Consider the following 22,680-nt stretch of genomic DNA (forward strand, 5'->3'; position numbering starts at 1 on the left):
CGTGCCTCAACCCTCTCTCCTGCAACCCCAGAAGTTCATATTGCACTCCCACATGCACATCACTATGTCGATGCTCCCACACATGGCTGCGCCTAATGGACGCTTGTGACCCACATGGTGATACCTCGTTGATGCGCGCGTGCATGTGTCCTGGTCCAGCGGGGACGTTGTTGTGCGTGGTCGTGCTCGCAGCCTCAAAGCCTCTTTGCCTGGCTTGATACCCCTATTCACGCGTTTCACGGCTGTTTACCTCACTGCCTCAACTTCTGCCTCAGACCCAATGTTATTCTTCTCGCGTCCCGCATATTTCTCCATGCTCTAACTCCATCACATGCAACTGTTATCTCCGTTCCGTTTCATCACATTCCATTCATTTCATCCTTCATGACATCCCGGGTCCAGCATTCACTCACGCACATCTACAGCATGTGTCCGCAACATCATGGGGCATTTGACCTCTCGGGAACTGCCCTCATTTTATGGGGGGGGGCGCTTCACCATGTTATCCACGTAAGTCCCTTCTTTTGTGGTCCGACATTCCCTGTCTCAACCCGCGGCTATATCACGCCACGCACGAAGCCGTGGCGCTATTTCGCCGTGGCCCTTACTTATTCGTAGCTCTCATGCGCCCATGAGCAGCCGCATACCGTACTCATGTTTGCATGGCCTGACTTGGCCACGCCCTGGTTTGCACCATCCCGCCGTCCCGTCCTATGCCGTACCACTGTTGGACACGTGTGCGGCGCCCGTCAAGTAGGTTTGGAGGCAGCAAAAGCACGGGGTATGCGCCACCACGTGGACGACTACTTGCAGTATTCTGAGCGCTACTGATGTGCGCGTGTGGAACCGATCACTTGCTGTTTGAAGTTTAAAGACATCTCTCAGACAACACCAGACACCCACAGGAAAGGAAACATCTCCCAAGCAACACCAGGCACCCACAGAAAGGAAGAGGGAACTCCAAATACCGTAATCATTGCCCAACTCGGCGATAAACGCACGGCTGTCTCGCCCGTCTATTAGTTGGAGGACGGTTCCCGCTTCGTGAGCGCCACAAACTGCAAGGCCGAGGGTGTTGATGACGGCAGCTGTGTCTGCGGCTGCAACTGCGGTTGCGGCTGTGCGCCCCTTGCCGGCTGCTGCGGGGTGGGCGGCGGCGGCGCCAGCGTGGCGACGGCCTCACGCTGTAGCAGCAGTAGCAGCTGTGCTTCCAACTGGCCCGGACTTCCTCCTCCGTCGAGGCCGCCCGGCTGTAGCGCGTCTGATGGGCTGGAAACGGGCACGGCAGCGGCAGTAGCAGCTGCCGCAGAAGCAGGCTGTAGCAGCAGCAGTGAGCTTGACTGCAGCAGCCGCAGCAGCTCCAGCTGAAGATCAAGACCGCTGGCAATGCCACTGCCGCCACCGTTGCCACCGGTGCTACTGCCGCTCGCGCCGCCACCGCCGTCAGTACTGCTACTGCCACGTACCGCCAAGGCTGCGGTTGGCGGCGCGAAGCAACCGCTGTCGGGACCCTCCGGTGACATACCCCCCGCGCCGCCGGTTGGCTCGCCGGCGGCAGTGGCAGTAGCAGTAGGTGCATGGATGACGGCTGCAGCCGCCGGCGCCGGGGCCGGCACGGTGGCCGCGGCAGCAGCGGCGGCGGCGTGCGGTGGCGGCGGCGCCGTGCAGGGCTTGCCGTGTGGTGCCCCCACTGGCGCCAGGCGTAGAGCCCGGAGCTCCCTGCAGGGGACGGGTGCAGTCAGGCATCACACAAATGCAAACTGCTAGGCTTGCTGGGCAGGCGGCCGGGCCTGACAAGCAGGTCACGCAGGCAGGTAACGCAGCAGCGGGCCAAGCACAGCGGCAGAATCCGTCCATAGCACCCAGCAGCAGCAACGGCAGGAGCCGAGACACCCTCGCCCGGGGGAGCGGCCCCCTTCCTCACCGTGCGTACGCCTCCACTTGCGGCTGTGACACCAGGCCCGCCTCCAGCTCCGCCACCACTTCCGCAAGTCCCTTGCGCCCACACCCCAGCAGCAGCAGCGGCAGCGGGGGCGGCGGCAGCTGCGGGGCCGCCGCGGCAGCGCCTGCCGCGGCGGTGTGTGGGTCGGTGGGTGCAGCTCCGGCGGCGTCGGCGAGTGGAGAGGACGGCGCCCGTGGCAGGGCACTGCTGGCGCTGGCGGTGCCGGTGCTACCGGCGCTATGACTGCTGCCCAGCCGCGGCGGCGCCGGCACCGGCGATGCAGCGCCAGCACCAGCACCAACCAGAGGCTGTAGCTGCGGCTGTAGCTGCGGCTGCGGCTGCGACTGTAGCTGCGGCTCGGTGAGGGCGTATGCGAGGGCGTGCAGCAGTGTGCTGGCAGCGGAGCGCAGCGAGTGCTCCTGCGGGCCACCCGGGCCGGGGGCACCGGACAGTGAGCGCAGGTCATGCCCACCAGCAACACCAGCAACACGCATGTGCATGCGCGCGCGCAGACACACACACACACACACACACACACACACACACACACATACACACACACAGAAATAGACACAGACACACACACACACACACGTGTCCCGTGCACCCCTCGCAGCCTCCCCGCCCTGCCTCCCCCCGCCCGCGCCCACCTGGCGGTACAGAGCCACCACCTGGTCCACGTGGCGGGCCAGGTCCTGTGCATGGAGGAGGTGGAGGGGAGGTGGAGGAGGTGGAAGGGGGGTTGGAAGCGATGGAGGGTGCGACGGCAGAGGGTGGTGGATGTGTGTGTGTGTGTGTGTGTGTTGTGGCGAGCGGCAGAGTAGTACACCGGAAGCCACGCGGAGCGGTGTTAGGGGGCAACGCGGCCCCCGCCTGCAACAGCTGCCAAGGGGCAATGCGGCCCCCGCCAAGAAAGCATCACGGCTATTCAAGGCAGCTAGGCGGTACGGGTTAGGGTCATGAGGGCAACGCGCCCCCAGCCCATACCTCTATGGCGGCACGGCGCGATCCACACCGGGGAAATGCGGCCCACGCCACCAAGGAGAGGTCCGACTCCGAATTCCGAGGCGGCTAGCGGTTTGGGCTGCGGCTGTGGGGCAATGCGGCCCCGCCCAAGCCCGGGACTGCAAGCGCGCCACAACACAGCGCGGACGCTGGGGCAACGCGGCCCCTGCATCATCCGCTGCCTCGGGGCCTCTCCTTTCTAGTACACACAGGCACGCACACACACATATACGCTATGGGCGGGCTTCGTTTTTTTTTCAACATATACGCTATGTTTTTCCTTGTGCTCTTTAACGCACACACACACATACACACGCGCATGGCGGCCCCGCCCTCACCTTGTTCGCCGCCACCTGCTTCGCCAGCGCCGACTCCAACGCCGCCAGGTGCGCCGTCTTGCGCTCGCGACAGCGCTTGGCAGCCAGGCGGTTGCGCTCGCGCCGCGTGTCGCGCGGGTCGCCGGCGCCGCCGCCGGCTGTAGCACCTCCAGCGGCGGCGCCGCCGTCGGCAGCAGCAGCAGCGGCAGTAGCAGCGGCATCCTCGTCGCCGATGTCACTGTCGTCGTGATCCTCATCAGTGTACATGGGCCGCCGGGCAGCGGCAGCAGCAGTAGCAGCTATGGCAGTAGCAGCCGAGCGGCTGCGCTTGAAGCCCGTAGCTGTAGCTGTAGGGGCCGCGGGTGCAGCGTCGCTTCCGGAGCCGGAGTTGGCGGCGCTAGGGCTGCAGCACGCATTGGGTTGGTGCGCGTGGATGTGCGACGCCGGAGACGGCGGCGGCGGCGGCGGCGTGGATGCCCACTGGCGGCGGTGGCGGCAGCCCTGGCCGCCGCTGGCGGCGGCGGTATCGGGCTCTGGACGATCGCTGGCGGCGGCTGCAAGAGCAGCCCTGCTGGCGCTGCTGCTGAGGCCGCGCCACCCCGGCGGCGACGGCAGGGCGTAGGCGGGCTCAGCGCGCAGGGCAGCAGCAGAGGCTGCAGCAGCCGCTGCTACAGCCCCGGACGCCGCCGCCTCGGCCGCAGCAGCGGCGGCGGCTGCAGCCGTGGCGGCGGCGGCCCCAAACACCGGGGGCAGCACGGTCTCCCGTACACCCGCTGACAGCGGCGGTGCAGCCTCAACCGCGCACCCTTCATCCTGCCAGCAGCTGCCGCTACTGCCGCCGGCTTCGCCACCTCCGCGATCCGCGCACACGTCCATAGCCGCCGGGCCCAGCGCCACCTCTGCTGCCGCTGCCGCCGGCGCCGCCCCCGACAGGCTGCGTCGGCCGGCCGGCATTCGACTCTCCGCCACCGCCGCCGCCGCGACTGAGTCGGCGGCGGCCGCGGCTCGCAGCCGCGCCCCCAGCGGCAGCGCCGCGGCTGGGACGACGGCTGCTGCGGCGGCGGCCGCCTCCTCTGAGAGCTGTCGCTGCATTTCTGCTAGCTGGGAGGACGGCACTGCAGGCACTGCGGGCTCACGTTTACGGAGGCGCCCTGGTTTGGGCCCGCCACCGCCACAAGAGCGCGAGCGCTCCGCAAGTCTTGCGGCTAGGACTGACCCAAGCAGCTGCGGCACTGCGCGAGTCACGCTGGGGCTTGCGCGAGTCACCGCGTGATGTAGCCGGCAGCTCACAAGCCCGGTCGTCCGCGCACTGACTATATGCACTGCAGCGACGATGTACTGGAAAGCAAGCGGCAGATGCGCAGGGCAAATGCCGGCCAACAAGCGCTGTCGCTGGGTCGGAGGCAGCCGCGCGGCCGAGGCGTCGATGACGTGCGAGGTCACAGGGCCGCGCGACGCAGCTGCCGGGCTTGCGCTGAGCAATGCTTAGCTCAAGGCTCTGGGGGACTTCTGGGGGCGATGGCAATGCAGCTCACGGTGTCGACTGCACTGCTTGCGCGGCGGTGCGGCGTCAAAGGCAGCGCGCACTCGCACGCGGTCGGTCACAGCCCCTCGCGAAAGCCGCGTCAAGGTCTGACTGGCTACGCTACACAGCAGAGGAAATGCAATGACGGCTCTGCATTACGCAGGAGCTGAATCACGTCCGACTGCAAACCATGCGACTCGCAATCCGCTGTTTTTGACAGGTCGCATGGCTCATCGTCGGTGCGTGTCTCTCGTCCTCCTGCGCTTTCCCCGGCAACTGGCTACTGCCCATTCCGCCTGCACAACTTTTGCCCTCGCATCAGCCAGTCCGAAACCTCACCTCGGAATGCCGTAACCCGCCCTCCCATCCCCGCTTCTGCCCGCATGCCTCGCTCCTGTCCCGCCCCCGTGCGCCTTGCAGCTCAAGGCCCTCACGCCCGCAGACCCCTACGTCACGCTACCTCCGCACCTCGCCTCCGAAACCGCCGCCACCGCCTCACACCACCAGCACCCGCAAGGCCCACCCAGCCGGGCGGCGCTGCCGCCGCTGCGGCGTGTGCCGCTGCTGCTGCACCTGACGGAGCTCGACCTGAGCGGCGCGGGCGCGAGGTCGCCCGCACTGGTGCAGTTCCCGGTGGCCATCGAGCGGCTGCAGGTGCATGAGCGTGTGTGTTTGTGCGCGCATGGGCGTGTATGCACATGGACGCGTGTGTTTGTGTGGGGTTTGTGGCTTGACAGGGAGGTGCGAGAGGGTCGACGCCAAACGCAAGAGCCTCGGGCCTGCGGTCGTGGGCCGCAATGTGCATGGGCGGGCGTAAAAAAAAGCGTGTGGAGAGTGCCTTTGTGTTGCGTTATGCGTCGCATGGGGGATGCGGCGCACACTGCACACTGCGCAACACACGCTACGCCGCCTGTTGCCGCTGCCGCGGATGCAGGCCGCCGCGCCCAACCTGCGCCTCTTGCGGCTGGACGCGGTGGGCTCCGCAACCTACTTCAGAGGTGGGTGGGCGGGGTCACAGGAGTTGCGGCGGTGTGGGTGATGCCGCGATGACACGTGATGCTGGCACAGCAAGGGGCACCGCGTGGCACGTGTCGTGCGGTGCGGGTGCGACCCCACCGCCCCGCTGCTGCCCCACGGCACTTCACGTGCGCCGACAGGTTTGGAGCTGGGCCCTGCGCCCGCAACCCTTGGGCCCGGCTTCCCTCGACTGCGTGTGTGCGAGGTGCGGCCAGGCGCAACGCCTCCCCCTCCGCCCATGTAGCCCCTTGCGCGGCCCTTCCAACGTGTGCTCATTCCTCCAATCTGCCATCGACATTCCTCGGCCTGTATACACACATTGACCTGTGTGTGTGTGTGTGTGTGTGTGTGTGTGGACCTTGGCGACAAACTGGGTCCCATTTGGCCTTGCATAACTACGCAACCATCACCCCAACCGCCATAACCACAACCGCCACAACCACAACCGCCTGGCGGCCTGCCCCGCAGCTGGGTCTGTCCCGCGCCACGTCCACCCAGGACCAGACGCCGGTGCAGAGGCGCGGCAGCACCCTGGAGCTGCTCAGGCGCACGGTGGGCGGCTCACCAGCACTGAGGTGCCTGGACGTCAGCGGTGAGCCGGGCGGGCGCTGTCCGCAGTTGGGAGGCGGGGGCGGCTGGGGGCGGAGGCGGGGGCGGGGGCGATGGCGGTTGGCAGTGACGGCCAGTGGCTTCGGGTTTCGGGTCGAACAGGAAGGCGCACCAAGGCTGCTCTACACACACACACACACACACACACACACACACACACATACACGCACGCACGCTTTGTGCCTCCCTCCCGTGCGCTCCCTAACGCACGTGTTTTTCCCTGTATAACACACGCGTGTAGGCGCGATGGGCCTGCTGGACCAGACCGCCATCCAGGTCGCCGTCTTGGACTCCGCATCGCCCTCCATCGCCGCCTTCACCCGCGGCGTGTTGCAGCAGGACGGCGGCCCGGACGTGGCTGCGGCCTTCGGGGCCGCCCGGGCCGCCGGCGCCTGGGTGAGGCGGCAGGGGGATGGGCGCGCAGACGATGACGAGAATGGGGAGGATGAGGAGCGGGAGGCGCTGCTGGCTGCTACTGCCGCAGCCGACGTACTGGAGGCAGCAGAGGCCGCGCTACTGCGCGCGTCCGGCGCTGCTACCGGTACTGCTTCCGGGAGTGGCGCTGCTGCGGCAGCTACTGCCACTGCCAGCCGCGGCGGCGCTAGTGCTGCGGGACGGGGCGCGGTGCACGGCGCGCCTGCTTCCACGCTGAACCTCCGGATGCCGGGCGACGGCGACTGCCGACTGCGGCTGTGCGCCAGCCTGCGCCCCGCGCTGCGGGCGGCTCTGGTGGGTCCGCTGCGGGAGCTGCGCGCCAGTCGGTCGGTGCTGGCGAGCGACGCCGGACTGCACGGCCTGGCGCGGCTGCTGGGGGGCACGCTGCAGGTGCGGAGGTGGAGAGGGAGGGAGGGAGGGAGGGAGGGAGGGAGGGAGGGAGGGAGGGAGGGAGGGAGGGAGGCGCTGAACGAACTGCTGCAGGGGGCGGCATCCGGATGTCCTTTCCGATATGTCAGCACGGTATGTGGGATGAGCGGGAGCGTTGTTTGAGTGGACAGAAGCACATGTACGGGTTGGTCGTACAATTGCAAGTAGCGGCGCTGTGGTTGTTGTGCAGGCCTGCGAAGTACAAGCCCTGTTGGTACCTCCTTCTCAATGACCTTGCCGCCACCCGCCTCCGTCACCTCCGTCCCCAGGTGTTGGACGTGAGCGAGAGCACGCACGTGACGGACGCGGGTCTGCTGCACGTGGCGTACGGCTGCACCGCCCTGCGCAGCCTGGACGTCAGCGCCACGGGCATCACCGACTGGGGCGTGCGCCGACTGATGGCGCTGGCGGGGCCGCCGCCGTTACAGCAGCAGGGGCAGCGGGCTGGAGGGGCGGCGGCGGGCGCTGCGGGCGCCGCGGTGTCGGGGTCTTGGGCGGGGCAGCAAGTGGTGCGGAGGCGGAGGAGGCAGGGCGTGATTGACCTGGTGTCAGACAGCGGCGGTGACGACGAGGATGAGGATGTTCAGGCAGGGTGTGGCGGTGGTGCGCTGGGTGGCAATGCAGTGAGTGCAGGAGCGGGTGTAGGCTGCAGGCGCCTGACGTACCTGGACATCAGCAAGTGCCGCGGCGTGGACCGGGCAACTCGGCACGCGGCGGCGGAGGGGCTGCAGCAGCTGAGGCAGCAGCTGGGGCTGTGGGCGACGACATGAGAGGAGGCTGGTGGATGAGTTGTCCGCAACTGGCCAGTGCTAGCTAGAGTTATTTTTGCGTCTGGTATCTTTAGCAGTGTAGCTGCAAGCGTGCAAAAGCGAAAGCGCACCACCTGAGGTGCAGCACAGTCGTGAAATGCTCGGAAGCGCCACCAAGGCGAGCTGCTTTGGCAACGACTCGTGAAACTCGCGTCAGTAGCTTAGTTGAAAATGCCGCCTAGACGGGCCCGAGTGCCTGAAACTCTTGAAAGCCGCATCAAGCAAGGGCTTCAATACATAGCTGCCCTCCGCGAGGACGCGGTGGCAGCTCCAGACCGGGTGGAATCCCTGAATGATGCACTCCAGGATGCTGACCTGGACTTAGTCAGCAGTGTCGAAGTCCTGGGCGGCATTGTCGCTGCCCATGGATGGGCCGCACGCGCGCTCGCCGCAGACATGACGAGTATACCTGCACTCGTCGTCCATCAAATTACTGCGATAAAGCTACAAGAAGTGCTCAGAAGCCGACAGGGCGACCCAGCTGGCGACCAGCTGGTCCTGGCCCTGCTGAGGGCGGACACGCTGGCCGTATACGCGAGGCTGTTGGCGCAGACGCTCGCAACCACCCGCGCGGCCGCTGCCCGCCGTGGCGCCGCGACGCTGTATCGGTCAAAGCTGATGCTGGTCATGCACGTGGTTGATGCCCTCCGTGATGTTGCCGAGTGCGTGGGCGAGAGCTCTGACGCTGGCCTGCAGCAGGAGCTGGTAACGGCGCTGGCGCACACGCAGCTGCTCGAGCACGCCGTCCGGGCACTGCTGCACGTTGCGCAGGCCACCCCAGCTGCAACCGGAGCAGCAGCAGGAGCAAGAGCATCAGCCACAAGCTCGGCGACGGGGACATCAGATGGGGACTGGACCAGCGTGTCGCAGACCGCGGCGGTCCTGTGCAAGACCCTACTGATGTGCTTCGTTGACAACGTGAGCATCGCCTCACTATGCCCGAGGTCCCGGGAAAGGGACACCCTCCACGATGGCACGTCGAAGCCGGAGCAGCTCAGACTGCTGGAGCAGATGCGGCCGCTGCTGGCCGCCCCCGGCGTGCAGCTCTTCGCTGGATGGGCGGGACTGTGTGCAGCCATGGCCGTGCGGCAAGGCGCCGCCGACGGCAGCATTCAGCAGGGCTTGGCGCCTCCTGTGTCGCAGCTGCGGCACGGGCTGCCGCCGAAGGTGGTGAGGCCCTTTCAGCCGCCGAGGACCGCCGAGCAGCTATTCATCGACATGTCCGGCATAGGCATGGTGCGTACATTCGAGTGTGTCTGTCTTTACAAGTGGTTGCAATTCGCTTACGGTATGGTACAGCTGACAGCGATGCTTGAAAGGAGTAAAATAAGCTTGACACTTGATGTCGGCGGTAGTGTTTATGCTTGCAACGTTACGAGAGGGCAATCTTACCATACATGCGCACAGAGACTATACCTCATGCTCGCCGTGTCATCGCTTTGCAGGCATGTGTCATCGTCCTGCAGGTGACGGTCAGCGGCCCCTGCGACCTGGCCATCGCCCAGCCGCCCGTGGGCTACGACCACCTGCCGCACAGGCAGCCGCAGCCGCAGCAACTGGCGGGGCCATCCGCAGCAGGGTCAGCAACGGCGGAGGGGTCAGCACCAGCTTCGTACAGCGCCGTACACGCGTACGGTCTGCTGAAGGAAGTATGGTACGGGCTCGCCTGCTATGGCAGCAAGGACTTGTGTACGTTGTGCACGGCCGCCACGGTAATGGCCCGGCTGCTGACGGAGCTGCGGCCGCGGCAGGCGGCGGTGCTGCTGCCGAGTTGGTGGCAGCTGCTGGCGCAGGAGCCGTCCATGCTGATTGAGGGGTACAGGCTTGCGCGGGACGCAGGGGAGCTGCTGCGGCTGCAGCTAAATGCGCCGCCGCCGGCCGCGTGGGCTGCTGGGGTGACGGATGCAGCTTCTGCTGCTGCGGCGAGCGTGGATTGGCCGTCGGGAACCTCGGAGGCGCAGGGTGCGGAGGCGGCAGTAGCAGCGAAGGCAGCAGCCAGCCTGGCGCGTGGGAGGGACCCAAGCTACAGCCTCCGCTGTGCGCTGGACGCGGGGCTCCTGTCAACTGTGGAGCGGTGCCTTCGCGCGCCGCAGGCCTGGCGGCAGTCCGACAGCGCAAGCAAGCTGCTGTACGTCGTGAACTGCGCGCTGCGCTACTCGGGCGTGTGGCCCGCAGTGCTGGCTCGCGGTCCCTTGCAGCAGGCGATGTCGTTGATTGCCACGCTGGGCGCAGCAGCTCGGCTGTTGGAGGCGAATGACACGTTGCTGGACACGATTGCACTCGCCTCTCAGCCAGGAACAGGGATAGTTGCGCAGCGCAGTGCCGGGGGCTATCTGTGTACCTACCTTGCTGCAATGCTGGAGCAGGTCGCGGACGTGCGGGCGCTGCGCGAAAATGCACAGCAGCAGCAGCAGCGGGAGTGGCAGCAGGAGCAGGGGCGTCCGGAGCAGCAACCGTTGCATCAGGCACACACTGATGCCGCAGCCACCGATGCCGCAGCCGCAGCCGCTGCTCCTGCTTTGTACCTCAACTCGGTGCTGGAGCGTCTGGGGCACAAGGACGGGAGTGTTAAGCCCTCCACGTGCTCCATCGCCTGGATGGCGGCGGCGGGCGGCCTGCCGGCTGCCGGCTCCACGGCGGACCGGCAGCAGCAGCTGCTCGCCAGCTTCGCAGTGTACCAGTGGCTGCCTACGCTGGCAAAGGCAACAGAGGATGCCTTGCAGGGCTCAGTAGCTGCCGCCGAGCGCGCGGCGCGGCCATTGTTGCAGGCGCTCCTGGTGGGGCGCCTGCTGGTGGATGTGCTCTGGCACAGGGATTGCACATGGGCTGAGGCCAACGGCGGTGCGGGAGGCGGAGGCGGTGGGGGGGCACGCAGCACGTCGCTGGAGGGGGCGTGGTGGGAGGGTGTGACGCCAACTATGCAGCTTGCGGATGGCATGAGCGGAATCGCGTACCTCTTCGCGGCGGCCGCAGTAGAGCCCCTGCTCAAGCATTGCCATGCGTGCGTGCAGACGGCTGTGCTGGACCTACTCCAGTCGTATTGGACACTCTTTAAGCATATGGCGCGCGCGGCAACGCAATCATGGGCGAAGAGCACGGCAAGGCAGCAGCAGCAGCAGCAGCAGCAGCAACAGCCGCCACCGCCCGAGCTGGTGCTGCAGTGCTTGGCGCCGCTGCCGGTGCAGCAGCTGGCGGCGGCGCACGGGCGGCAGGACATTGTGGATTACCTGGACGCAGTAGCTGAGGGTGTGAGAGAGGAGTTGTTGATCGAGTGTGGAGGTGCTGGCGCCGGGGGAAGCAGCGCAGAGGCACAAGGGCCCGCCAGCAGGGAGGGCGGCGTGTTGCATGCTAGCGCCACGGCGGATAGGTTGAGGCAGAAGTGGGTTGGCGTCGTGCGGCCGCGGTACCAGTGGCTGCTGTCTCAAGGCCAGGTACAGGCGGGGCTGCATGACCTGATGGTCGCAGAGGCGGCGGCTGCAGCGGCGGCTACTGCTACGGGCGAGCCCTCAGCAGCCTGCGGCGGCGGGGACGGCAGTGGTGGTCGCAGTGGCAGCAACAGCAATACCACTAGCGGCGGCAGACAGGGCAGCAGCAGCGGTGGGCCGGTGTTTGAGCACAAGTTGTGCTGCAACCCGCAATGCTGCTCGCTGGACAGCCCCAGCGCGTTGATACCACCTCGCAGCGGCAAGACGTGTGTGCGGTGCCGTGCTGCCACGTATTGCTGCGGCGCTTGCCAGCTTGCGGACTGGCGTGAGCGGCACTCTAGCACCTGCAGTGGGGCCGCCGCGGCGACGGCAGGGGCAGCAGGCGCAACTAAGGCAGGAGTAGAGAAGGCATGAGCTCCAACGACGGCAGTCGCGTAGGGTGAAGTGTCAAACGAGTATTGGATGCGGGCCGGGGCTGTGTAGGCTGGAAGAAGCCTTGAAGAGTGCACAAGGTAGCACACGAACACAAGGCTTGTGTTTCGTAGGATTGCGGTTGGTAGCTCGTTCCCCTTCAACTGCGGTAACTTTGGGACCTTTACTTCGTATGAGTAGCCGTACCCAGTATGTCGCGCGTACGGTGTGGAGGTTGGCAGCAGGTCTCCGGAGACTGCTTGAAAGGATGCGCTACATTGGACGTTCTTTGGTTTGCCTGGATGGCTGGTTGACGTTTTGTGTGTGTGTGTTGTATCACGGCATATGGGTGACAGTTTAGTTGGTGATAGGGGTGGCGGACGGTTTAATGGATACCATGCCGCGGCGGCGGTGCAGGGCATGGCAGCTGTGGGGGCGGCGCAGGACCTGGCGGCAGCGGCGGCGGCGGCGCAGGACCTGGCGGCGGCAGCGGCCCTGGGCCCAGCAGTGGCGGCGTGCTTGTGCGTAGCGGATGGGGCAGGTAAAGTTATGTGAAGGAGGGAGCACGGCGACGCCCGAGAAATGGGCCCGGCGCGCAGGCTCAGACCTGCCGACGTCTGGTTTGCTTGCGGTCGTTGCTGGCGAGCATAGCATCTTGCATAGCATGGCAGGTTGTGTGGTGGAAAGTACTGCTGTTTGGTTCCCATGCATTGCCTGCACTCCCGTTACATCTCACTACAGCAATTGTCAAGTTCGCGTTGTCTCTTAAACGTGCCAAGTCCGTAGCCAACCAGCTCGGCTGGACACGTGGTGGGCGGTGCCCGTACAAACCAAACCCAAGGAGGAAGGTGGCGGGGGCAGCTAGAGATGATGCGGGATTATGTGCGACAAGAAAAGGTGGCTCTCCCTCGCAAGGGAAAAGTGGGCTGAGCCCACGCCACGTCCTCCGTCTGAGGCCGAAGGTTCCGATACTAGCCTCATCTCCCGGACATAGCCGGGGTCGGTTTGTACAGGCACCGCCCGGCGCCCGCCATATGTGCCCAGTCACGCCCAGCTATCAAGCACTAGTGCAGCAGGCAGCAGGCCAACCAGACAGCAAGGAAAACCTCTCAACACCCTTGCCGCTGCAGCTGCCCGCTACGCCATCCTCGTCAGCACAGGTCGCTAACCAGACAACACCGGCAGGTCTCAATGTGGGCGGAACGCCCGCCAAGATGAGACACGATGAGAGGCACGGCCGATGGCGCCGAGTTAAGCCATCACCACGCCCAGTGTTCCGGCCAGTTGTAATAGATCTACTGTTACGATCCCTGTTCGAGACAGGGCTGGGCCCTAACTTATGCCTCTTACGAGTCTTCTAGTGAATACGCGGTCACCCAAGTCTCATCCGTTGGACATCTCCAACCCCTTGCCAGTCTCTACAGTGAGTTATGTCCGGGGTGGGCTAGGTACTGCTACACTCAACCTGCGCGCCGGCGCCGCTTTGAAGGTGGCGCCGCGCTGTCCTCCTCCACGTGGCCTTGCCCGCCCCCTCTGCTCCGAACATGCGCGCCGCCACTGCCGCTGGGCCCAGGGCCGCCCGTGCCGCCGCCACCACCGGGCCCAACGCCGTGGCCGCTGCTGTTGCCGCCGGTAGGCGCGGTGCCACCACCCCCGCCACCGCCCTCTCCAGAAAAAATTGACTGCAACGAAAATACAGGTACCCAATATAATGCTTTTTTTACAGGAGGAACCCCTTTTTTGAGACATGATTTTGAGACATGAAGCCTGGACCGCCCTCGTTGACTACGTCAACGCCCAGCGTGCGTCGAAAAGGGCCGCAGAGCTGTTGCTGCGGGAGGTCAAGGGGACGCAGGCCACGTACAAGAAGGCCAGCACGCGGCACATGGAATGGGCCGCGAAGATTCTCGCAGGCCTTGAGGCACGCCGCGATCAGCTGGGGGCGCAGGTGCAGCAACTGACGCAGGCGCAGCCGTTGACGCGAGAGGACACGCAGCGGCTTGCGTCCTTGCGCCGGGAACTGCATCGCGCACGTCCGTTCACGCTGACCCCCAGCCCCTCCTTCGCGCCGATCTATGTGCCCCTTGACAACACGTCCATGGCCCGCCTTCCTGGGCTGCTGCCCACCCTGGCAAGGCGCCATGGCGAGGTCTTCGCCGGTGCAGGCGCGGGCGCCGTGGCACCCTCCTCGTTTGTCCAGGCCGCGTTTGGCGGCGGGGGCATGCAGTCGTCTGCCACGCTGAACGCCGTCGGCTGGGGCCTGTTCCAGCTCGGGGGTGTGACCTCCCGCAACGCCCCCTTCGCCAACTACATCACCACGGACGGGGTGGCCTGCAGCGTGGCGCGAGAAGCGCACAACAAGCCGCTGGCCAACTTGAAGCCGGCGACCGCGCCCGCCGATGCGGAGGAGCTGTGCACCCTGGAGGAGATGAAGGCCACGCAGATCATCGGTGTGGACCCGTGCGGGGGAGGGAATTGGTTCATGGCAGCACGGTCTCCGCTGTACCAGCCAGGGCCCTGGGCTTGGGAGGGTGTCAGGGAGGGTGTCAGCCCTGCCCAGCGCTCCCTGCTCGAGCTGCACGACAAGCAGCTGGATGAGGAGTTGTTCCCTGGGCAGCTGCCGCCGGAGCCGCGTCGCAGGCGCAAGGGTGGCGGGCGCAAGGGGGGCGGGCGTAAGGGGGGCCACCGCCGGAAGCAATCGAAGCACTGGCAGCCGCGAGCCAGGACAGCGCGGCGGCGGCGCCAGAAGCGGGGCCGATTCCATATGAGCATGGGCCACTGGCGGCACATGTCAGGCCTGGAACGACTCCAGCCAAACCGCCCACAGCTTGCGCCAGCCCTGCAGGCGTACGTCGGCGGCATCCCCACGGCGGCGACCGCGTCGGCGGCCCGGTTTGAAGAGCGCCTGCGCTACCTCTTCGTCAGTAGGGCGGCAGGGCAGGCGGCAGGGCAGGAGGCGGGGCAGGCGGCGGGGCAGGCGGCGGGGCAGGCGGCGGGGCAGGCGGCGGGGCAGGCGGCGGGGCAGGCAGAGGCGGGGCCCCGGGGCGCGGTGCACGTGCTGTGGCACTACCACTTCTCCGCCTTCCGCCGAAAGCGCTGGGCTGCGTTCATCCAGCGCGACCGCGCGCTCCACCGCGTCGCCAAGCAGCTCACGGGCGGCAGGCCCAAGGAGGAGGTGGTGGTGGGGTGGGGTTCGTGGGCCTTCCAGGGAGGGAAGGGCGGCTCCCCCATCTCCGTCAGGGGCGGGCGCGCGCCAACGGGGCGGCTCATCAAGCTGCTCCGTGAGCGCTACGCCAAGCATGTGTTCATCATCGATGAATACAAGACCTCCAAGGTGGGTGGGTTGAGTGGGATTGCAATTGCTGGTGGGTGGGTGGGCCGCTGGGTTTATGCCTGGCTTTAGCGGAAGCCCTTGTGTGGCCCCCCTCCCTCCCACCCTCCCGACCATGCAGACCTGCTACAACTGCGGGTGTCAGGAGATGGCCATCAAGCGGCTTGGGGGGCTGAAGGAGGGGCAGCGGCCCTGGTCGGTCAAAGTCTGCAACGACTGCTTGACGACCTGGGTGAGGACCGTGCATGTGCGGGGACGGCTGGGCACTGGGGACGGATTGATTGACAGGTTGACGGCTGAGACAGCTCATGTGCGCTCTCTTCTTCCTCCCCGTTCCCCATCCCCAGAACCGCGACGTCTCCGCCGCCAACGTGATTCGTGTGCTCCTCCTGCTGAAGCTGATGGGCTTCGAGCGGCCGATCAAGCTGCAGCGGCCGCCATGGCCGCCGGCGGCGGCGGGGCCGGGCTGAGAGCCTGAACGGCGCTAGCAGGGCGTGGGGCTGAGGGTGCACGTGTCGATTGGCGGCGAGTGACGTGACTAGTTTGTTAGCTGCGGGTTAGCACGGACTGTGCACCCCACCCAACCGGCCACGTCCGGATTTGCGGGGATGCCAAAGGCCCCCAACATAGAGGCGTGTGCTTAGTAGGCGCCCGCGTCAAGGTGGCTGGGTTGATAACGACCCGGGATCAGCCCTTTTCCTGCCATAAGGCAGCCACCTCCTTGTTGAGACATGATGCGCCCCCCCAGCGCAGCGTTCCAGAGGGGGGGCGAAGCCCCCCAGGAACACCCCTGTCCGTCTCTACGTATTAGTATTTGTTATTGCCTATTGCATGTAAATGAACGGCGCTAGCAGGGCGTGGGGCTGAGGGTGCACGTGTCGATTGGCGGCGAGTGACGTGACTACTTTGTTAGCTGCGGGTTAGCACGGACTGTGCACCCCACCCAACCGGCCACGTCCGGATTTGCGGGGATGCCAAAGGCCCCCAACATAGAGGCGTGTGCAATTTGCGTGTGCTTAGTAGGCGCCCGCGTCAAGGTGGCTGGGTTGATAACGACCCGGGAGGGGAGGGCTCAGCCCTTTTCCTGCCTAAGGCAGCCACCTCCTTGTTTACAGGAGGAAGGCAGATAGAGATGAAGGGAAATGTAGAGTAATATGCGAAAGTTAGTGGTGGAGCCGGAACGTCAATGGGGTACAAGGGAGATACGGTATCGATGGGTATTGAGGTTGGTGGGCAGCTGGAAAAGACAGATGAGCCAGTGCAGACTGTGCAGGAAGAGAAGGACTCTGGTGTCCATTCCAAAGAAGAGTGGGGAGGGGTTCACGAACGTCAAATCAGCATGGTCATGTGTGTGTGTGTGGGGGGGGGGGGGGGGGGGTAGGCTCACACGGGTATGACGCCGGTCTGGGGAGGGGCAAAAACGTGTCCACACGTGTTTCTCCGCATTCGCGCAGATTTAGCCTCCCTCCTTCCGGAATTAACTTATATGATATGTAATGATGCTAAAGTTTGGCTCCCGTCGCATTTTGCGCGGGTGGCTGTCACCACATTTCGCGAGGCATGCTTTCGCCAGAGTCGCACTGTAAAGCCCCGGACCCTTAAAGTAGTCTTATGAAGTATAGTTTAGCCGACGGCAATCTAAATTGACGTCAAAGCAGGTGATCTGGGCGAGCTCGTAGAACATGTTGACCGCGACATCACCGATTAGGCCGCAAACAAGATGTTTAAGGTCTCAGTAGTACCAAGCAAATATTGATTGAACGCCGGTAGCTATTTCAGTGGTCGACCTGACCACCGTGTCCGACCGTGCCAAGCAGGCCGGAACGCACCCCCCGGACGGCAGCTGCAACACCAACATGCTAGCGATGTGGATCAGACAGAAGCACGTCAGCCGTGGGTAGCCAGACCTGCTGCCAAAAGTTGGGGTCTGATCCGCATCGCCAACCCTGTCAAAAACGACGTGCCGTTTGACCCCATTTCCAGACCGGCGTCATACCCGTGTGGGGTAGGCTTGCGTCGCTCCGTGAGGGGGCTCCCACGCGTGGGGTCTGGCATTTTGTCGTGCCATGCCGTGTCGTGCAGGCATGACTGTGTAATGGCTGCGTTGCGCTGGCCCACCCATTCTGTGTGTGTGTGTGTGTTACAGGATTGGAAGTGTGCATTCCTAATACCTGCAACGAGACTAACGGCACTAACCGAGCCGCAAGGGCCCCTCGTCTCCTGGAACTGGATTCTGCTGGACCACTTTGGTGGCTACGGTATATCGGATATATATACGGTACCACGACAGGGGCGCCGCATGCAACACGCGTCACCACCAGTCGTGTGCCCGCACTGCCTCGGTACCAACCGCGTCCCCCGCAACTCGCAAATCTACCCGCGCACACTTGCCAGCCGTTGGAACAGGATTCGAGCCTCCCACATCCCAGCTATCCAGCCTGGACACACCGCATGTCCCGGCCCGCGGCTACCCTGAGCACCCCACCCGCCTATGAAGCCCACACTGCCGTAGCCGCTGCAACGCGGCTGGCTTGTCGGCAACAGCCCGCTGCCATCAGGCCTACCCGCGTGCGCTACCCCGCAGCCCAGCAACGCCGGACAGATCTGCACCATCGCGTGCGAACCGTCCGGATCCCTAGGGGGCACCACCCCTGGGTTATCGTACAGTCATTGACTCATTGTGTACCGATCAATGTACAGCACGGCAGTGGCCGCCGCGCACACGGCAATGCCGCAGCCGCCCGGGTGTGGTCAGTCGGTATGTCACACAGTGCCGCCTGTCCAAGTCCTTGGTCCCGAGCGTGCCTAGTTCAATGTGGTCCATCCATACACGCACGGTCAGCCAACGGCGCCGAATGCGTCCTGCCATTGCTCAGTCTCGTCAGTCGACTGTACGGGAGCCGCACAGCACCACCAAGCGCCACAGCCTCGCCAGCAGCAGCAATCGGCCTCACTCATGCCGCCACCGTCGCACCGGGCGGGGGAAAGCACTTGAGCAAGGAGTCGCGGTCGAACCTGCGTGCATCGGCGAGATCCAGATCCAGATTCACGTCCGTCAACGTATGCGTGTGGGTATGTGTGAGCAGGACGGGCCGTGGATACGGGGTTAGCGCGTGCGTGCAGGCCGGGCACGAGTGTCGGGCCCGGCATTAAGCGCAGCATCTAAGGCGGCCGCCCCCCCCCCCCGCCCCCGGGTGAGCGCAACACCTGTCCGCTTGCCCAGTTTTCCGGAGCGCACTAACAAACCAACGGTACGGTATGTGGCGTGCCCATATATCCCTACCACGCCAAAACAAACCCAGAGCACAACCCCCGGCCCCGCTTACCGGAAGCGCGACATGCTCGGCGTCCACGCCGCTGACGGCCCCGCCTCCGCCAACCCCAAGCCCTGTACCGCCTGCTGCTGTTGTTGCTGTTGCTGTTGCTGGTGCACCTGCAACTGCCCTAGCTTCTGTGAGACGTGCTGCAGCAGCTTCACCTGTGACTGCTTGTCGGCCTCCGTCGCCGCCTGCTGCTGCCTCCCGTTCGCAGCGCCGGCCCCAGGCTGGTTGGCGTGCGCCAGGCGGCCGCCCTTGCCGCCGTCTTTCGCGCCGCCGCCGCCGCTCCGCCCGCCCTGCTGCGCTGAGGTGGCGGCAGACGAGGCTGCTGCTGCGCCGCCGCCGCCGCCGGCCGCTGCTGACGCCGCAGGTGGCGTAGCGGGCAGCAGCCCTGGCGGCTGCGAGGGCCCGGTCAGTGTTGCCAGGTGCGCCTGCAGCTCGGCACGCGACATGTGCATAGAGGAGGCGGCGCTGCTAGTCGCGCTCCAATGGCCCAGGCCGCCGCCACCGCCACCGCCAGCATTGCCGTTGCCGGCGCCTGCGCCGCCGCCGCCGCCCTGGCGGCTGGCCATCTGGGCCTTGCGCTTGCTGATCCACCTGTGCCGGGGCGTTCGGGGTTGCGGGCGTGTGCGTGCAGGCAAGCATTGGTCGGACTGTGCCTGCTTTGTGAGCATGGTGGTGGGGCGCTTGAAGGTGCGAGGCGGCAAAGGATACAGTATTGATTATCTAGAGGCGGCCGTGGACCAAGGACACAGCGCGCTAAAACAAATAACCCACCTGCGCAGGCGGCCCACGAAGGGGTGGATCATGAAGAAGCGGTGCCGCACGCCGTCCGCGGACATGTACACCTGTGGCGGGCCGGAGCATGCCGGAGCATGCATGGGGTGCGGTAGGAATGTGGGATGCAAGCCAACGTGGCATTCAGTTCAGGCCCCTTTGCTGCACAGCATGCATGGCGTTGCTAGGATCAGGGAGGGGAGGGGAGGTGGTAAAACATGGCGCCGTGGGGGTGAGGGAACCACTTCCCTCCCTGCTCACCCCCTGCTCTCCCACCCCCCCCCCACCCACCCCCGCCCCGCCCCGCCCCCGCACCCCCGCCCCACAGGCCTCCCACCTGGCTGGCCTCGTCTGCGGTGGCGGGCAAGGCGTCCACGCGGTGCCAGGCGTAGGCGCCGATCTCCTGCAGGACGGCGGCAGAGGAGGAGGAGGACGAGGAGGGGACACACCAGAGGAAGGCGTCAGCCAGAGTCGGGCGCCAGAGCCAGGCGCTAGAGGACGCTGGGGCCGGGGGCGGGCAAGTGGCGGCAGGCGTGTTGCGGCGTCAGCCCGCCCCTCAGCGCTCCTGGAGCCCGCACACCGGATTCATCTTTTGTCCCGCACCTGCTCCGACCCGCCCGCATGCGCACAGAGCCACAACCCGCTGAACACCACTGCACACATGCCGCGCGTGCCGCACCCACCCATTTGGAGTGCGGCTCGAACTCCTGTGTTGTGGGGTCCAGCCCCGTCACAATGTACAGCTTGTGCCGCTTGCCGTCCGCCGTCACCTGGGTGGGGGGGAGCAGCCATTCATGGGGAACGGAGTGATGTTTTCGCAACCCCATGAGATTTACTGGGAACAGGCAATCCAGAAGACTCATACGTGAAGGGAGCCGGCGAGAGGAGGTGGGTTTTGAGGGGTGATGGAACGGCGGCGAGGGATGCTGCGGGCGTCGGCGTCAAGGTGTCGCCACAGCCGCATGCTTGAAATCGCAGGGGCCTCAGCAAGCAACGCTGGTGCCGTTGGCCGCCTAGCCTCTTGCCTCTCAAGGCCCAAGGCTGCAGCCGCCGATGCCTCCAGTCATTCACGCCATCCACCGCACCTCGATGTAGTCCGGCTCACGCAGCTGGGAGCGGATGTCGTAGCCAGTCTCCTCCAGCACCTGTGAGCGCGAGCGCAAGCGCGGGCAGGTTGGCACATGTTGGCACATGTATTAGAGGGTTGTGGGCGCGGCCAAACGCAAGCGTAAGCGCACTGCATCACGTGTGGGCGCGGCATCGGCCCGGGAGAACCCGGCCCCAACATGCCATACCACGTGCCCCACACCACTCCACCCCGCGCCGCCCCCACCCCTCCCTGCCCCCACCCCTCCCTACCCCGCCCCGCCCCGCGCCGCCCCACCTCGCGTATGGCGCATGTGGCCTCGGTCTCGCCCTCGTTGACCTTGCCGCGCGGGAAGCCCCAGCCCATGCTGCTCTTGTTGCCGCGCACCAGCAGCACCTGCGGAGTGCGGGACCGCGCCCGGGTGGGCGGGCGGGTTGCATCCATGGTCATGTAAGAAGTGAAGGCGTAGCCAGGAACAGTGTAATGTGCGTGGGTGGCGGATGAGGGCGGCGGAGGAGGGGTCGCGCCATCGGGTGGCGCGGCGGCGCGGGTGGACGGCTGCGAGTGCCCATCCGCCCAGCGCCGGTCACAACAGCTGCCGCACCCGCGCACACATACGATACGGTGCCCAAATTCTCAACACGCACACACGCAGGCTCATTGAAGGCGCGTCAGTCCGCGTTTTCCCTTTCTCGTGTTTTCCCTTTCTCGTGTTTCCTGACACCACACACGCTCATCGAAGGCAATCACACTCGCGGCTGCAGCCTGACTCCACCCTGGCCCCGCCCACCTGCTCCATGGCTGCATCCAACAGGATGGCGCCGTACACGGGGATGCCCTACACGTGGCACGTGGTACCGACACGTGTGTGTGTGTATGTGTGTGTGTGAGTGAGCGGCACGTGTCGGGACAGCTTGGATGGGATGGGTATGTGCGTGACAAGGTACACATAGCAGGAGAGGAAACACGCGGAAAACATGCGATGCCGGTCCTCTGCAGAGCCGATTGCCACACCAGGCACGGCACGGCACGGAAGCGAAGGGGGTCGCTGTGCGCCGCGCACCTGCTTGTACTTGCGGTAGTCTTCGAGGTAGGCTTGCAGGTTGACCTGTACGGCACGGCACGGCACAGCACGGCGGAGTCGCCGCGGCCAGCACATGCGAGGTCACGTGCGCGTACGGCAGGCGCATATGGGGGGTGGCAGTGCAACACCCGCGCACGTACGGCAACCACGCTCCGAACTCGGAGGCACAGCCCTGGCCCACGGGCCGGCGCTCACAGCCCCTTCCCTCCCCCTGCGGGCCACGTGCCTTCACGCCCGCGCACGTGCCAGTCTCGTCGCCCTCCTGCCCACTCCTCCGCCGTGTGCTTGCATTTACTGCTCCGCCCTGTGCCCCTCCAGCCCCACCCTTTCTATGACGGCACTCGAGCCCGCCTGGCTCACCCTAGCCTAACCTGGCGGTACTCACCCGCAGCGGCTTGAGAATCTCCACCTTGCGAAACAGCGGCTCCGCAAAAGTGGCATACGAGGAGTAGTGCCTTAGCTCCGTGCCGCGGCTCTTCGCCATGGGCCGCACTTTGTCCTGGGGGAAGGGGTGGGGGCGAGGTGGCGGCACGGCGGGCAGTCGGATCTTCCGCGGTCAACGGTGAGGGGGGGGGCAGCGAGCGGTGTTCGCGATGGGGCAGGCGCAGCCGGTGGCAGACCAAGGTTCGCCAACATGGGGTGTCAAATCCCAGGTGCGAGGGGTTGTCAAAAGCTTGCGGCCTGTCCGGGCCCAGAAGACAGGGCGCAGGCCTTGACGTTCGTGACACTCCACCCCTTCCCCACGCGCTACCCCCCACCCATGAGCCATGAACCTGTTGCAGCCTGCTCCGCTGCAGCGCCCCTCCCCCTGAGTCAAACAGCCGTGTGCTGCTCCCACCTCGTAGTACCACCAGGCCTGCTCCACCAGGAAGAATAGTTTGTCCTTGCCGAGGGCATCCTTGGGGGCCGTGAGAATGAACTTGCAGCACAGGTCCTCCAGAACCTCCACCGACGGTTCATCTGCCGAGTAGTTGCTGCCTGTGCTCTCGGAGGCCATGGCTGCTGCACCTATGCTTGAGTCACACCTGCTGCTAAGAGCTGTGGAAAGAATTTGTGTTTCACAGTCACAGAGCTAGCTCGCGCTAAGTTCAACCATCTTGGCATGTAAACACAGACTCAACTACAGTACTGAAGGTCACGAGAACATGCGAGTTTGGCGG

At 65.5% G+C, this 22,680-nt stretch overlaps 5 protein-coding genes across 5 annotated transcripts; 3 read left to right on the plus strand and 2 right to left on the minus strand.

The window, feature by feature from the left end:
- Position 1: 1 nt before the first annotated feature.
- Positions 2-4,777, minus strand: CHLRE_07g344668v5 (uncharacterized protein). The gene is made up of 4 exons (XM_043064431.1): positions 3,286-4,777; positions 2,593-2,637; positions 1,925-2,361; positions 2-1,719 (listed from the first exon to the last, which is right to left on the minus strand). The coding sequence occupies exons 1-4, from the start codon at positions 4,354-4,356 to the stop codon at positions 1,020-1,022; spliced, it is 2,253 nt and encodes a 750-aa protein (XP_042922999.1). The 5' UTR covers positions 4,357-4,777; the 3' UTR covers positions 2-1,019.
- Positions 4,778-4,877: 100 nt separating this feature from the next.
- CHLRE_07g344702v5 (uncharacterized protein) lies at positions 4,878-8,099 on the plus strand. The gene is made up of 7 exons (XM_043064432.1): positions 4,878-4,954; positions 5,210-5,443; positions 5,724-5,787; positions 5,947-6,011; positions 6,275-6,398; positions 6,657-7,240; positions 7,549-8,099. Exons 1-7 carry the CDS (start codon positions 4,931-4,933, stop codon positions 8,047-8,049), a joined length of 1,596 nt encoding a protein of 531 aa, XP_042923000.1. The 5' UTR covers positions 4,878-4,930; the 3' UTR covers positions 8,050-8,099.
- A 48-nt stretch (positions 8,100-8,147) lies between these two features.
- On the plus strand, positions 8,148-12,909 carry CHLRE_07g344771v5 (uncharacterized protein). The gene is made up of 2 exons (XM_043064433.1): positions 8,148-9,324; positions 9,534-12,909. Exons 1-2 carry the CDS (start codon positions 8,485-8,487, stop codon positions 11,925-11,927), a joined length of 3,234 nt encoding a protein of 1,077 aa, XP_042923001.1. The 5' UTR covers positions 8,148-8,484; the 3' UTR covers positions 11,928-12,909.
- Positions 12,910-13,640: 731 nt separating this feature from the next.
- On the plus strand, positions 13,641-16,764 carry CHLRE_07g344800v5 (uncharacterized protein). The gene is made up of 3 exons (XM_043064434.1): positions 13,641-15,258; positions 15,377-15,487; positions 15,603-16,764. The coding sequence occupies exons 1-3, from the start codon at positions 13,672-13,674 to the stop codon at positions 15,723-15,725; spliced, it is 1,821 nt and encodes a 606-aa protein (XP_042923002.1). The 5' UTR covers positions 13,641-13,671; the 3' UTR covers positions 15,726-16,764.
- Positions 16,765-16,996: 232 nt separating this feature from the next.
- CHLRE_07g344850v5 (uncharacterized protein) lies at positions 16,997-22,630 on the minus strand. Its single transcript, XM_043064435.1, has 11 exons — positions 22,359-22,630; positions 21,906-22,019; positions 21,500-21,544; positions 21,227-21,274; positions 20,734-20,832; positions 20,435-20,494; positions 20,033-20,119; positions 19,687-19,752; positions 19,350-19,420; positions 18,582-19,169; positions 16,997-18,270 (listed from the first exon to the last, which is right to left on the minus strand). Exons 1-11 carry the CDS (start codon positions 22,515-22,517, stop codon positions 18,210-18,212), a joined length of 1,398 nt encoding a protein of 465 aa, XP_042923003.1. The 5' UTR covers positions 22,518-22,630; the 3' UTR covers positions 16,997-18,209.
- Positions 22,631-22,680: the final 50 nt, after the last annotated feature.

The sequence above is a fragment of the Chlamydomonas reinhardtii genome, chromosome 7 (genome assembly GCF_000002595.2).
Source record: "Chlamydomonas reinhardtii strain CC-503 cw92 mt+ chromosome 7, whole genome shotgun sequence".
NCBI lineage: Eukaryota > Viridiplantae > Chlorophyta > Chlorophyceae > Chlamydomonadales > Chlamydomonadaceae > Chlamydomonas > Chlamydomonas reinhardtii.